The 12,177-nt window shown below is 30.6% G+C and overlaps 1 protein-coding gene across 2 annotated transcripts; it reads right to left on the bottom strand.

Moving 5' to 3' along the window:
• Nucleotides 1-4,876: 4,876 nt before the first annotated feature.
• LOC120091507 lies at nucleotides 4,877-9,761 on the bottom strand. Of its 2 annotated transcripts, XM_039049575.1 has the most exons (9): nucleotides 9,601-9,761; nucleotides 9,155-9,483; nucleotides 8,797-8,830; nucleotides 8,084-8,296; nucleotides 7,451-7,540; nucleotides 5,931-5,996; nucleotides 5,726-5,817; nucleotides 5,593-5,640; nucleotides 4,877-5,131 (listed from the first exon to the last, which is right to left on the bottom strand). In XM_039049575.1, the coding sequence occupies exons 2-9, from the start codon at nucleotides 9,433-9,435 to the stop codon at nucleotides 5,014-5,016; spliced, it is 942 nt and encodes a 313-aa protein (XP_038905503.1). In that variant the 5' UTR covers nucleotides 9,436-9,483; nucleotides 9,601-9,761; the 3' UTR covers nucleotides 4,877-5,013. The 2 variants fall into 2 exon arrangements, with proteins under 2 accessions (XP_038905503.1, XP_038905502.1); XM_039049574.1 differs by lacking the exon at nucleotides 9,601-9,761 and having other exon boundaries at nucleotides 9,155-9,594.
• Nucleotides 9,762-12,177: the final 2,416 nt, after the last annotated feature.

Raw genomic sequence — 12,177 nt, 5'->3', positions numbered from 1 at the left:
GTGAATAGGTTTAGGGTCTATTTGGATTGACTTGAAAAAAAAGTTTTTTTTTAAAAAAAAAACACATTTTTATTTAAACACTTTTGATAAAAACATATTAAAATATACTTGAAAAGCTATTTTGAGTAATTGTCAAACACTTCAATTTCTTTCGAAATAATTTAATTTTTAAATTAAACACTTGACAATGTATTCCAAACACATCCTTAGACCGTCCATTGGTGATCTATAACTATTTTTACTTGATTACATTTAAAATAAGTTCAAAATCATATATACAAAAGGGGAAATTACCTTTCAAGTCTCTGAATTTTAAAGAATATGTGTATTTAGTTTCTAAGTTTTCAAAATGTAACCTTTTAATCATCGAGTTTTTAAAAATATATGCATTTGATACCTAAGTTTTCAAAATGTAATTTTTTTTTAAACTTTGAGTTTTTAAAAATAGGTTTAAAAGGTATATGCAATATTTTTTTTTAATTATTATTTTGAATTGGAAAAATATTTTACAAAACTATTTCTTCTTTCTAAAATTATTTTTTAAACTTATTTTTCTAATTGAATTTGTCATATAATAATTAAAAAAAATACTTCATATACTATTTGAACATATTCTTAAAAACATAAAGACTAAAAAGGTATGTTTTCAAAACTTATAGACCAAACGTATCCATGTTTTTTAACTCGGAGATTAAAAAAGTTAATTTCCCTAAACAAAACTTTTTGTTTTAAAAAAAAAATCGCTAAAGTAGGAAAAAAATTATCGCTAATTTTTTTCTAAATAAGTAAATAAAAATAAAGGAAAACAAACATATGAAAAGTACTTAGATAGGAAGAAAAAATAATAACAGTTTGTAAATTGTCAAAGCGAACATAGCTCAATATAATGGTTGTGTTATCTATCAAGAGGTCTATTTATTATATACAGATGTGTTAACTATCAAGAGGTCTATTGTTTAAATATCCTTACCTTATTGTACTTTGAAAGTTAAAAATACTGTAGTAATACAATGGTTGTATCGTTACCTTTTTTTTCTTTTCATTTTTATATTTTTTATGACATCAATGAATGTACTAAAATTGACAAAACCCTTCACATGGATCATGGAGTTTTCCAAGTTTTTCAATTAAAAAACCCTTCATATTTTAAATAAATGTAAAAGTAAATGACAAGTTTTTAGGTCTTTCAAGGATCATGCGTGGAAGGTTCTCCAATTGAAAGGAAAAATTCTTTTCTGGTGGCAAAGAAGTTATAATCAAAAGCTCTGGTGCAAACCATCCCCATCTACACTATGAGTTGTTTCCAACTACCTAATGCCATTTGCGATAAGATTAGTTAGCAATATGTCAGGTTCTAGTAGGGCTCTACTGTTGATAAGAGCAAGATTTACTAGTGAAGTTGGAAGCAAATGTGCGACAAAAAGGAGGAAGCCGACCTTGGTTTCAGGGGTCTCATTATCTAGCGATGTTGGCCAAGTAAAATTGGAGTATCTTGAAACGTCCTAATAGGCTCAATTTAGAGTCCTTTGAGGTAAGTATTTCAAAACTGGGGATTTATTGTATGCATGAACAATAAGTAATTGTCTTATGTGTGGAGAAGCATTCTATAGGGGAGACAATTATTCAAGCATGGCTTTCTTAAAGCAAATATGAAATACCTTTTGGAAGGTTGAGGCACTTTCAAAAGCAAAAAATTTGTTGTTGAAAAACTGATCTTATCCCTACTAGGACTAATTTAGAGAAGAAATGATTCCATTTTGATCATTTGTGTGTGTTGTGTAAGAACCATTTTGAAACTATGGTTCATCTCATTTAAAAATGCAAGGTAATGAAAGTATCTGGTTTTGTTTTCTCTTTCTAATGTCGATACTATATGTGATGTCAAATCAAGGTGGAGTAACAAGGATCATTGGATATGGATAAAGTTGGGGTTTGAAGGAAATCGAACACGAGGATTGCCATGAGCAGCGAAATGATCTTTCCAAATTTCAATCGTATATGAACTTTACCATTATAATCACAAACAGAAACATGCGGTCGTATAAGAAAACATTTTTCCATGATATTTCCTAATTTTAGTGAGAGTAAGAAAGAAAATTCTGAATAATCCTATCACTGTCTCACTTATACCTGAACCACCTATACCTGAAAATACATCAATTGAATCATCCTCTATATCTTCTCCCCAAACTACCTCTCTAAACAACTTGCAACCATCTACCCGTGATCCAAATGAATACGAAAGAACATTTACTCATGCACCTTTGTCGATCCTTCATTCTATTGTTAATCAATATTCAATGGTCACAAGAGGAAAGAATGAGATTTTTAAGCCTAAAGTCCTCTCGTTTGAATATATTGAAGTGGGGCCTCCAAATGTTAAAGAAGCATTGAAATGTCCTCATTGGGTGCAAGCCATGACAAATGAATATAAAGCTTTGTTAGCAAATGAAACATGGACTTTAGAGCCCAACCAATTGATAAAAGGTAATTGGATACAAATGGGTGTTTAAGATCAAGAGAAATTCTAATGGATCTAGAGCCTGATACAAGCAAGATTGGTTGTTCAAGAATACAATCAAGTAGTTAATCTTGATTACACTAAGACTTTTAGTCTAGTTGTAAAACCTATAACTATTAGAGTTCTGTTTACTCTTGCACTTCACACTGGATGGCAGCTGAGACACATGGATATAAACAATGCATTTCTTCATGGCATACTAGAAGATGAAGTTTATATGGTTCAGCCACCAAGTATGATAAATACTTCAGCTCCTATAATGTTATGCAAACTAAGAAAAGTATTGTATGGATTAAAACAGGCCCTTCATGTCTAGTTTGAGAGTCTGACTTCTTTTCTTCATCTGATGGGTTTTACAAACTCCAAAGTTGATTCTTCTCTTCTGATATATCATAAAAATGGAGTATTTTTCTATGTGCTCATATATGTAGATGATATTGTCATCACAGAAAACTCAAACATATATGAATGATAAATTGATATCTAAGCTGAATAATAAATTTTCTCTCAAAGATCTGGGTTTATTGAACTATTTTCTAGGAGTTGAAGTATCATATACTGAATCTGGAGGCCTTTTTTTATCACAAAAAAAAAATATATTAGATCTTTTGTACAAGGCAAAAATGCAAGATGCCAAACTCATGCCTACTCCTATGATCAGTGGATCTGTTTTATCAGCTTTTCATGGTGAAAGATTTCAAGATGTATAACTATACAGAAGCATAGTTGGAGCTCTACAATATGTAACATTAACAAGACCAGAGATTTCCTACAGTGTAAACAAAGTCTGTCAGTTCATGGATTCTCCAAATCAATTTCATTGGCAAGTAGTGAAACGTAATCTCAAATACCGGACAAGTACTATTAATCATTGGTTGCTATTTAAGAAGCCAAAAGACTTGAAGATTCAAGTTTTTGCAGATGCTAATTGGGCTTCAGACTCAGATGATAGGATGTCAACTTCTGGAACTTGTGTCTATTTTAAAGGAAAATTAATCTAGTGGGCATTAAAGAAACAAACAGTTATCTCCAAATCCAGTACAGAAGCAGAATAAAGAAGTCTAGCTCTTGCTTCTTCAGAATTAATATGGTTACATTCACTATTCACAGATTTACATGTTCGATTATGGCAGCCTCCAACTCTATAGTGTGATAACCATAGTGCAGTACACTTAAGTACAAATCTAGTTTTACGTTCTCGTACAAAGAAATTGACATTTATTTTGTTCGAGATCTTGTTCGATAAAAGAAAATCATAATACAACACATTCCAACTAGTGCGCAAATTGCATATGTATTCACAAAATCTCTATTTCCTACCTCATTTCTTCCATTAAGAAACAAGCTCAATGTATGTTCTTCACAACATATGGGCTTGGGGGAGGGGGGAGCGGTTAAGAGAGCTCACTAAAAGTTCTCTATGAGAATGTATTCATTATGTATTTTACACTGTAGTTAGTAAAGAAAATAATGTATCACGAGGATTTGTTAAATTTTGTTACATTTTGTAAATAGTTTGACTCATTTTTCTATATTTAAACAACCTTCTTAATATAATGTATATAGATACATTATAATATAAAGTTAATTTTGAATAAGATTCAAAATTATACTTCATAACATGTGAGAGATAAATAAAATTCGAATATTAATTATATGAATAAGATTCATATTAAAACTATAAATTATAATTAATATGAATGAGATTCATATTAAAACTATAGATTATGTGAGAGCATATTATTTGAATATGATTCAAATTAAATTAAATATATGATAATTAAATAGTATTATTTTATTATATATATTAAATTTGATTTAATATATTACAATAACTCCCTGGGGTTATTTGTTAAAACTTAGACGGTATAACAATTTTAATTTTAATGTTTTCATGTTATTGTTTTTTAAAAAAGAACAATCTTCTATATAGTAGAAATGGAGAAAAATTATGATAGGATTAAAATTATTGAAAAAATATGTTAATATTTTAGTATGGTAACATAAACGATACAACAATTTGTATTTTAATATTTTCACATATGTAGTCGAAGTCACTCTCATACAAAAGAGAAAGATGATGCATTGTTTCACCGTATAACTACTTTTATTGGATAAAATTCTCTAAATTTTTTGCATTTTTTCCTAATCTTTGATCTCACAACTTTTTTTAAAGAATGTAAACACAAGTAATTTGCTTTTCTTTTACACATGCACATCACACACAATATAAAAGTGGATGCACCAATTTAATGTGTAATCATCTTCACCCGATGAGATGCATCGAATTGACATCAAACTGCATCTATTAGCTAAAAAAGAAAAAACAACATAAATATCAGCAAAAATTGGAAATGGCTAACATGTTTTTTCTCTCTTCTAATTAATATTAATTAAAAATATAGTTTTAGAATAGAAAATATTGCATTTCCAGTGCTTTATAAATATAAGACCAGGCACTTTTAATTATTATAAATATATAAAGAGAGAGGCTACAATGATTTGACAAAAGCACGAGGAAACAATCTTGGCAGAAGTGAGTATTTTGCCTTCACAATAAGTGCATATATTCCATAACAGGGGATGTGAATCACTGCTAAACCAAGATACCTGTAGTCAAAATATCACAACTCACTAAATATTTCTGTTAAAATGGTATACAAAAGATCAAACATATCCTAATATATCAGCTTAGGTTTTCAAATTTTGAAGTAATTTAATACGGTAAAAGTAAAGGAACTCCCGTGTTCAAGATACCTACAATGTCATTTTCTTCAAGAGCCATCCTATTTTTGTAACTCAAAAATGAGGGAGAGCGTTAAGAATAGGCATAAACTATCAGAACATATCCTAACCTATTGATTTAAACTTTTGAATTTAGTAGTAATTAAACATGGTGTCAAAGGATTTTTGAAATTCCTACCATGTAATTCCCTCACGAGTGTTGCATTATTTTATATAAATAAGATAGCAAAACAAATGATAACTTATCGACTTAAAGTCTCGAGTTTAGATGCAATTTAATGTGTGTGTGAGAGAGAGACATGAGTTGTAATCACTAATCAGCATACCAGAGAGGAGCCCAAGGTGTACTGAGCTCAAAGAAAGGATATGGCCACCTGAAGTAAGTTAACACAAGTCTATTATTTTCTCTCTTTTAAAAGATACCAAAAAGAAACTCAAGAACAGGAATCAATTGCATACCAATTTATACAGCATGCATGGACGGTCCACTGGAAAACGACATAGAGACCACCGAAGGCCACGAAGTATGCGAAACCGCTGAAAGGAAATGACTGCAAAAGCGAAGCATTTTGGTTGAGCATGGACAAGAGATTGAAGAGTCTTTGAGATCCAAAAAGTGAAAGAATAAGAGGAACTTTGGTTCCTTGTTGAACATGTCACTTACAAGGCTATTGAGAGCAGTGTCTCCAAGAAGAAAAACAGCATTCAGAGCATGGATGGAACCAATCAACTGCCAAGAACAAATGATACAAAAGGAATGGAAGTGAAGTATGCAGTGGAAACTGGAATGTTGCAACATACTATTGTAAAATGAAGAGAGTTTTGAGGGATCCAACTGTTGTTCTTTTAGTCTCACTAAACAAAAATGTAAACTCAACAAAAAGTACGCATAGTTTTGCACTTTCAGCTAAGAGAATGGTTTTTGACAAATGTAAAGAGAAAAACACATCAAATTTTCTCTATCCTAAGCATTCAGATGTAGCGGTGATTCAATATAGTATCAAAACTGATGATATTAAGTTCATTTTCATATATAGTGTGTTTGGTTTTTGTTCGGAAACCTCCTAATTAGAATTAAGATATGAAATATAGTGAAATATAAAGGAATAACTATAGGATAAGCCAAGTATATAGGCACTTGGAACTTCCCTCTTGAGTGTACACATTCAAGCCCTAAATCACTCCATAAAATTGCCTACCTTCACTCATTCACACTCCTATTTATAACAAGATTTACTAACTAACTTCTTATCTAATTACCCTTATATCCCTTACTAATACCACACCAATATATTCTTATCTAGGTACCCCCACAGAATTTGATCCTAATTTGCTCTGGCCTTTTAGCTTAAGCATGTAGATCTAGTGTGATGATTTAAAAAAAAATGCTAGAGCCAAATGAAATTTGCTGTAGATAGTCCATAATATCATCATACAAACTGTTACTTCCATCAATCTAATGCAACAAAATATAAGAAAATTATAGTAAGCACAACTCAAAAAAATAATAACCTAATAAACGGTAAACACCAAGCCTAATGTTACAAGAATCCCCTTCAACTAGGACCCTCCTCCGTCTCCACAACATAAAAACGTGTCATAAGAAGATGAGCTAAATTATCAAAAAAACAAAACAAAACCCCTACATTTTGCCATCTAAAATACCTCTATTCTTCCAAAGTTGCAATATTATCATTGGCCTTTCATAAACATTTCGATACTACCTTAGAATAGAAATCCGAGTACCAACTTCCGTTCTAGGTTACCAGAACACCGTTTCAAGTCCTAACTTTCATCCAACATTCTAATAGATTTCTACTCCGAGGGTGGTTTTGAAGTGTTTATGAAAAGTCAAGTGTAGTATTGCAACTTTTGAAAGGGTGGGAATTTTTTTGAAACAAAAGAAAAATTCAGAGGTACTTTTTGTAATTTAGCCTAAAAAAGATGCAATATACATAATGTAGTAGTAGTGCTTATTGTACTTTCTGCAGAGTATGTTTTCATCTTAGCACAATCCAAAGGACTAAGAATGTGAAGTTATGGATGATAATAAAGTTATTTCTCCAAGATTTTTGGTCACCAAGCCTGATTAAGAATACAAAGGAACTAAGAAGGATTCTGAACCAATGAGAAGATTATATCACAGGCAGATAATCAAATTGACCAAGGAAAGTCAATACACACCAGGCTGACATGGAAACTTTCACCAAGTAAAAATGGCACGAGAAGACACCAAAACACTACGTCAGTTAATACAGAAGCACCTGCTGCTGCCTGCAATTCATAAAAAGGACAGGTAATGCAAAAGCTCACAGAAAGAAGAAGAAAACGTGTACAATGAGGCAACTATTGATACAGATTCTTCTAAAAGAATGAGAAATAACATTTATTAGTAATGAAAGTATAGAATCTTGTATGTAGCCTAGTTTAGCGTATTTTTAAAAGGTCACATAGCTCTCTGAAGTAAATGAGGAAGTAGTATCTACTCAGAATCACAGAAAGAATACAAAAGATGAGACAAGAGATCCTCAAAAAACCGCCAATGAGCTTACAGTTTGGCGTAAAGTGTAAAGAAGGAACTTAGAAAACTCTTTACAGAAGTTCAACTTGATCTGATAGGTTCCAAATTTTCCATCTTCATGAGCTATGATGTATCAACCAAGCAATTTAGTAACAATGCAGACACTTATGAAGCATTATGTATACACCCACTAAGCGAAGGAGATATATTGAGGACAGAAATATCCATAAAATATTTTGATCAAAAATGTTGAGAAAGGACAAAAGATCATAGTGTAGAGAGCATTTGGAATGAACCAGATATGCCATTTGCATTAGAGTTCCCAAATATCCTGCTTTCTCCTGAAACTCCTCTTGAGCATATTTGCTTTGCACCTTGATGGTATCCTCTTTAACACTGTCTCCATTCTTTTTCAAATCTTTGTCGATGAGTTTAACATCCTCCTTATTTTTGGACTGAGTTTTCCTGGAAGGATAACAATATCCATATGCAGATACAATTGTCCCCAGCTGCATGGTAAACAAGAACGAAAAAAAAAAAATCAGGTAGAATGACTAATTTCAAATAATTTTGAAGCAATCTAAATAAGACTTTTAGGTTAAATTATAAATTTGGTCCTTACATTTGAGTTTAGCTTCAATTTCGTCCATATAATTGTAAAACTTTCAACTTGATCCCTATGATTTTAAAAGTTTAAACACTGTCCCTATAATTTGATTAAACCTCACAAATTCTCTATAATCATCGTTGAGTCGTTACAAGTTGTAATAATATTATGTGGCAATGAGGGAATGATTCTAATTATGGCCTAATGTTGAGTGAGATAAGTGAAAATGAGTGTTTGGAGAGGGTAAAAGACGGTTAAGTAACAAGTTATGAGGTTTAACCAAACTCTAAGGGATAAATTGAAAATGTTAACATTATAGGAACTAAATTAAAACTAAACCATTGGAGGGGCTAAATTGCAACTTAACCAAAACCATATAGGCCAGATTCATAACAGACATACCGCAAAATAGATTGCTACTAAAGCCATTGTCCACCTAGAAAGATCAGTTCCACCAAAGAAACGAAATATATTAGACAACAAAAAGAGGTAAAACCCAGAGAGTTTAAGAACTCTGGTTGCAAACTTAATCATTTCCATTGTTTCTGTTAAATCGCCAATTGAACCATCATCTAACACTTCATTTGTGGGCTTGAAATACGTAGAAGACCCAACAAGTGAAAATCAATATTAATCGAGAAGTATATAACATTGACCCAAAAGCTTAAGGTGAAGGTGAAGTAAAATTAATATTATATCATCTAACTAGCTTACAAACTAAGTCAGGGAGAAGACGATTTAACAGTGGAACTGAACTTACTGAGTGTAGAAAAAGAAGACAAAAGGTCCATGCAAGGCAACAATCTCATACAGTAGTTGAACACAGCAAACAAAAGCAAAAGCCCTGTAAAGTAAAAGCCATATAGGACTAAGGTGAATCCAACAAGTAGCCCATAAATCACTGAGAAGCAGCGGATTAGCCATTGACTTTCTGATGAATTTCAGAGCAAAAACACAGGGAACAGCGATTATCAGACCACAAACAGGCACTTGCCATCGAACCCAATATCGCCATCCTTCTTCCACAGGCGATTGGAACATTTCTGAAAGAAATCAAAGACAAATCCTTCGACCCCTCGAGCTGAAAGCCTGAAATGGGTGAAGAAGGATGAAGAATGGGTTTGAGATCAAATGAGGAAATGGGGTTTTTGAGAAGCAAATGAAAAAGATGGTTTGTTGATGATATAATTAATGGGGAGTAGTTACATAAATTTGGAGTCCTGTGAGACTGCAAGAGGAGCAGGAAGTTGCAGTTGGCATTCACAATCAGCAGATTCAGCAATTTGCAAATTTGTCGCTTCTTTAGTGGTTGATACGATTTGGATTCAGATTATGGGGCTTGGTTTTGATGCATGCCATTCACCGTTAGGGTAGCGTTTCATAAACGAAGATATCTTTTTGTAATTAATCTGTTTTCATAATTAATCAATTTAAATAAGAGACCACAGTGTTCAAATAACCATGAATAGTCTATAAATATGTTTCTTCTTCAAATTACAAAACGGAGTTTTTTCACCATTACTTTTCTCCCATAAAAACATTTCTCACTTTTTTGTAAATTCGTTAAGTTTGGTTTATTTCCACAAAATATAATTCATTAGATCTTGTGAACGAGGTGTTGCTTTTATAAAAAAAGTTAATCTATTCTATCCTGTAAGATAATTATTCAAGAAACCCAAGCAGTAAAGTGAGTAAAATTGTTTTATGGAGACAACGAAAGTTGATGGACTCATAAATGTTTCATATAACAATAGAAATTATTTCCTCTTTGTTTGGAACAAGTATTTACAAAATTGAACATTCCTAAACATGCAGTGGAGGATTTGAATTTCTAGATTTTGGTTGAGAGTACGAGTATATGTTTTTATGTTAGTTGAGCTATGTTTAAATCGACTGTCTATCTTAATCTATTTTCTTATATTTTTAAGGAAAAATGTTTATAATTCGATGGATTTCTTCAACTAGAACAGGACAAGTTTTTTGGGAATTTCTCTACCATTCATCAATTAAATGCACCCATGTGAAAGTAGGATAAATAATAAAGCTATTTAAGAATCATCTGATATTTATTTATTTATTTATTTATGAAAATTAAGCTTATAATACAAGAGAGTTTATTTCTTTCCTTATCAAACCACTTTAAAATTGGTTTTAACATTGGAGCTAAAATTTGAAAACAAAAAAACAATGAGTTTTAATGTCTTGTTTGATAATTTTTTATTTGTTTTTTTCTTTTTCAAAATTAAGCTTATAAACACTATTGATTTCTATCCCTTGTTATTTACTTTTATCCAATCACTTCTAAAATGGTTTCAATTATTTATTTTTGTCTTTTAAAAATAAAATTATAAATGCTTTCTATTTATTGATTTTTATGTTATTGTTTTAGTAGTGTTTTCAAAATTGAAGTCATATTTCAAAAACTAAAAAAAGTATTTTTGTTTTCGTAATTTGGTTGAAAATTTACACTTTTACTCAAAAATGAAAACCTTGACAAATAAACACGAATTAAAAAAACCAAATAATTGTGAAACATGACCAGAAACAATTACTTTTGTTTTCAAATAATATATATCCTCTTCAAAAAAAAAATCAACGAAATGGAATATACTTCAACCATTTAAACCATATTGTTAAATCACCAATTGACCCAAAAAAAAATTTAACATAAATTTAATATTATATTATCTAAACATATATGTCATCAACCAAAAGGTCACAAGCTCAAATTCTCTTACTCTAAATGTTTGTTGAACTTAAATAATTAAAAAAATAAAAATAAAAATTATTTCAAAAAATTCAATATTCCAAAGAAGAAAAGTGTTTCCTTCACAATGAAATAAAAAATATAAGTCTCATTTAAAAATTATTTGGTTTTTTAAAATTGAGTTCATCTAGCTCAATAAACCAATGTGGTTAATTAAAATAGGTTTTTTAAAAGGGGAAGTAAAATAATTATTTTGAAAATACATATATCCAAATAAAATAAAAACGAGTTAGTTATTTGAAAATTTTAAACAAAAAAAAGTTTAAAAGTCTAAGACCTATTTGACATTTAGTTTTTGGTTTTTGGTTTTTAAAAATTAAGCATATTTTCTCCTATTTTTTACAATAGTTTGTATATTTTTAAGTATAATGGTGAATTCTTGGCCACATTTCGAAAACAAAAATAAAATTTTAAAAACTACTTTTTTTAGTTTTCAAAATGTGGCTTAATTTTTAAAACCAATGGTAAAAGGTAGATAATAAAAAAAGAAACTATAGGCTTAATTTTGAGAAACAAAAATAAAAAAACTAAATGGTTACTAACCGAAACGATAAACATATAAAATGAGATTTAAATCTACTTAATTATTTTTCTTTACGTAATTGTTAATCAATTCATATTTATGACTTAAATTACCCAATCAATAATTTATCTAATAATTACCATACTTTTCTATTAACCACACCCACCAACATCAAGGGAGAATCTATTAAGGGGTAGGGCACGTGCTCCCTCAAATAACGAATGTTTTACATGTTTATGGTTTACTTGTTTAATATAAAAAAAAATATGTAATATTTGTTTAGTATATTAGCAACAGGTTTCATTAAAAAATCGTAAAACTTGCTTCACTTCAGTAATTGGATGTAGGGATATCCATTTACCCTGTGGAAAATGAGGAAGGGAACGGGGATAAATTTTTTCCTATTGGATAAATGGGGATTATGTTCCCCGTCCCCTCCCCATCCCCGACTCGGTTCTCCCGTCCCGCTCCAATGAATATATTATATAATTAT

This window comes from Benincasa hispida, chromosome 11, assembly GCF_009727055.1.
Source record: "Benincasa hispida cultivar B227 chromosome 11, ASM972705v1, whole genome shotgun sequence".
Lineage (NCBI taxonomy): Eukaryota > Viridiplantae > Streptophyta > Magnoliopsida > Cucurbitales > Cucurbitaceae > Benincasa > Benincasa hispida.
Note: the sequence above shows the minus strand (reverse complement) of the source record. Positions and strands in the feature narration are given on the sequence as shown.